General features: G+C 53.3%; 1 protein-coding gene across 1 annotated transcript in view; it reads right to left on the bottom strand.

Moving 5' to 3' along the window:
- Window positions 1-289: 289 nt before the first annotated feature.
- POU3F2 (POU class 3 homeobox 2) overlaps window positions 290-2086 on the bottom strand; it is a 2546-nt gene continuing 749 nt past the window's right edge. Inside the window, exon 2 of the mRNA XM_013006792.2 lies at window positions 290-2083. Coding sequence (XP_012862246.1) covers window positions 1233-2083 — 851 coding nt within the window. The 3' untranslated portion in view covers window positions 290-1232. The remainder of the gene's footprint in view (window positions 2084-2086) is intronic.

Genomic DNA, 2086 nt, shown 5'->3' with positions numbered 1-2086 from the left:
AGAGGAAAAGAAAAGAAACAACTATTAGAGGAACAAAGTTAAACTGCTTCTGTCAGCACAAATAATTCTTCATAATTAAGTTTAAAACTGAATGCAGAGAACTATACAGGGGTGTCTGAAGATATATATTTTCCTAGTTGTTTTCAAAGTGCCACTTTCTTTCTCTTGGACAACTCTGGAAATCTATTTTACCTCCCTAGTTCTGCTGAGCTCGTTCACAATGGGCCCACCTAATAAAATGAAACAGCCTTTCACTATCCATTTTGTCCCCCCCCTTCAAGCCCTCCCCCCAAAACACTGCCTGAAAATGAAGTTTACTTTGTGGCTGATAACAAACAATGCCTGACTCATTTTCATATTCCAAACTGGACTCTTGCCTCAGAAAAAGCGGTAGACAAGCACATTTCTTGAAAGCAGAAAATTATTTATTTTGCATGAAGCCAATCGTTTTGTTCTTTTGTGTTTTGATTTTTTTGCTTTGGTAAAAGGAGCAAATAAATGGTTACACCAGTGTAAAGAGGAGGGGGGATTCTGAAGGCAACCAAAGTTCGTCAACAGTAAGAACAAGGGGCAGTACAAGAACAGGAGGCACAGGCAGCAGCCAAGAGCGGCCCAACTCTGTCCACGGAATCAAACAACAACAAAGTCATTTCAAAATTAAACTGTAGGGAGAGGGGGGGGGGAGTCCGTGAATTTGTACATGTAAACTTCAATTTTCTTGCAGTGCAAATTTATGTAGTTAAATTTTGCCTACATCAGCCTGTGCATTTTCCCTCTTTCCTGATGGGGATCCGCATTGAATAAACACGGCAGTGTGTGCCAACTGGAGCACCGGGAAGCTGCGTTTTGTGTTTATTAAGGTTTGGTGGATATCCCCCCACCCCCCTTCTTTTTGGTCATTTGTTTCGTTTGGCCAGGTATTCCTCTTGGCTTGCCATCTAACTAACTCACTCACGCTCTCTTGTCACTCTGAGACACTGCTCCTTCGCCGCCCGGGTACTCGCCTGTAAAGGTCAACACATATAACACCTGCTACCGCTTAAAGGATAGTCCGGTGCCTTAGCTGCTCTCCTTTTTTTCCTTATTTGTTTTTTTCTTTTTAAGGGGCGGGGAAATAATTATTAAAAATAAAAGAACAATCAGAAGTTAGAGAGGGAACAGGGGGGCCAAGAAGGGGCCGTGGGCGGGAGGGGAGGGGAGCCCCGCGCTCTGCCCCTCCCCCACGCTGGAGTTCACTGGACGGGCGTCTGCACCCCGTGGTGTGGTGGCGTGTCCCTACTCCCCCCGTACACATCCTCGGCGCCCGGCAGAGTCCCTCCAGGAGGGGTCATCCTTTTCTCTTTCTGTCTCCTGTTACAAAACCAAACTCTCACCACCTCCTTCTCCAGCTGTAAGCTGTCCGCCAGGGAGGTGATCTCCTGGGCCGAGGGCTTGGGGCATTTGAGGAAATGGCTCTCCAGAGCCCCCTTGACGCTCACCTCGATGGAGGTCCGCTTTTTCCGCTTGCGCCCCTGCGCTGCGATCTTGTCTATGCTGGTGGGGCTGCCCGAGGACGAGTCCGCTTCCTCCAACCACTTGTTCAACAAAGGCTTCAGTTTGCACATGTTCTTGAAGCTCAGCTGCAGGGCCTCAAACCTGCAGATGGTGGTCTGCGAGAACACGTTGCCGTACAGGGTGCCCAGCGCCAGGCCCACGTCCGCTTGGGTAAATCCCAGTTTGATCCGGCGTTGCTTGAACTGCTTGGCGAACTGCTCCAGGTCGTCCGAGGTCGGCGTGTCCTCGTCCGAGTGCGGGTCGTGGTGCGCGCCGGGGTGGCCAGGCGGGCCCTGCGGGGGAGGCGGCGGCGGCGGCTGCTGGTGAGGGTGCGAGTGCGGGTGCGGGTGATGGTCGGCGTGGTGTGGCTCGTCGTGCGCGTCCCGCAGGCCGTGGTGGTGCAGCCCTGCCGGCTGCCCGCCGGCGCCCAGCATGCCGTTCACCGTGAAGCTGGGCTGCGAGTAGAGCAAGCCGCCGTTGGACGCGCCCATGGAGGGCGGGAGGTGCGCTGCGGCCGCCGCGCTCCGCCAGGCCCCCGGCCCCGGGTGGTGGT

This window comes from Echinops telfairi, unplaced genomic scaffold (genome assembly GCF_000313985.2).
Source record: "Echinops telfairi isolate 266 unplaced genomic scaffold, ASM31398v2 ScPeMD7_3533;HRSCAF=4204_0, whole genome shotgun sequence".
Taxonomy (NCBI): Eukaryota; Metazoa; Chordata; class Mammalia; order Afrosoricida; family Tenrecidae; genus Echinops; species Echinops telfairi.
Note: the sequence above shows the minus strand (reverse complement) of the source record. Positions and strands in the feature narration are given on the sequence as shown.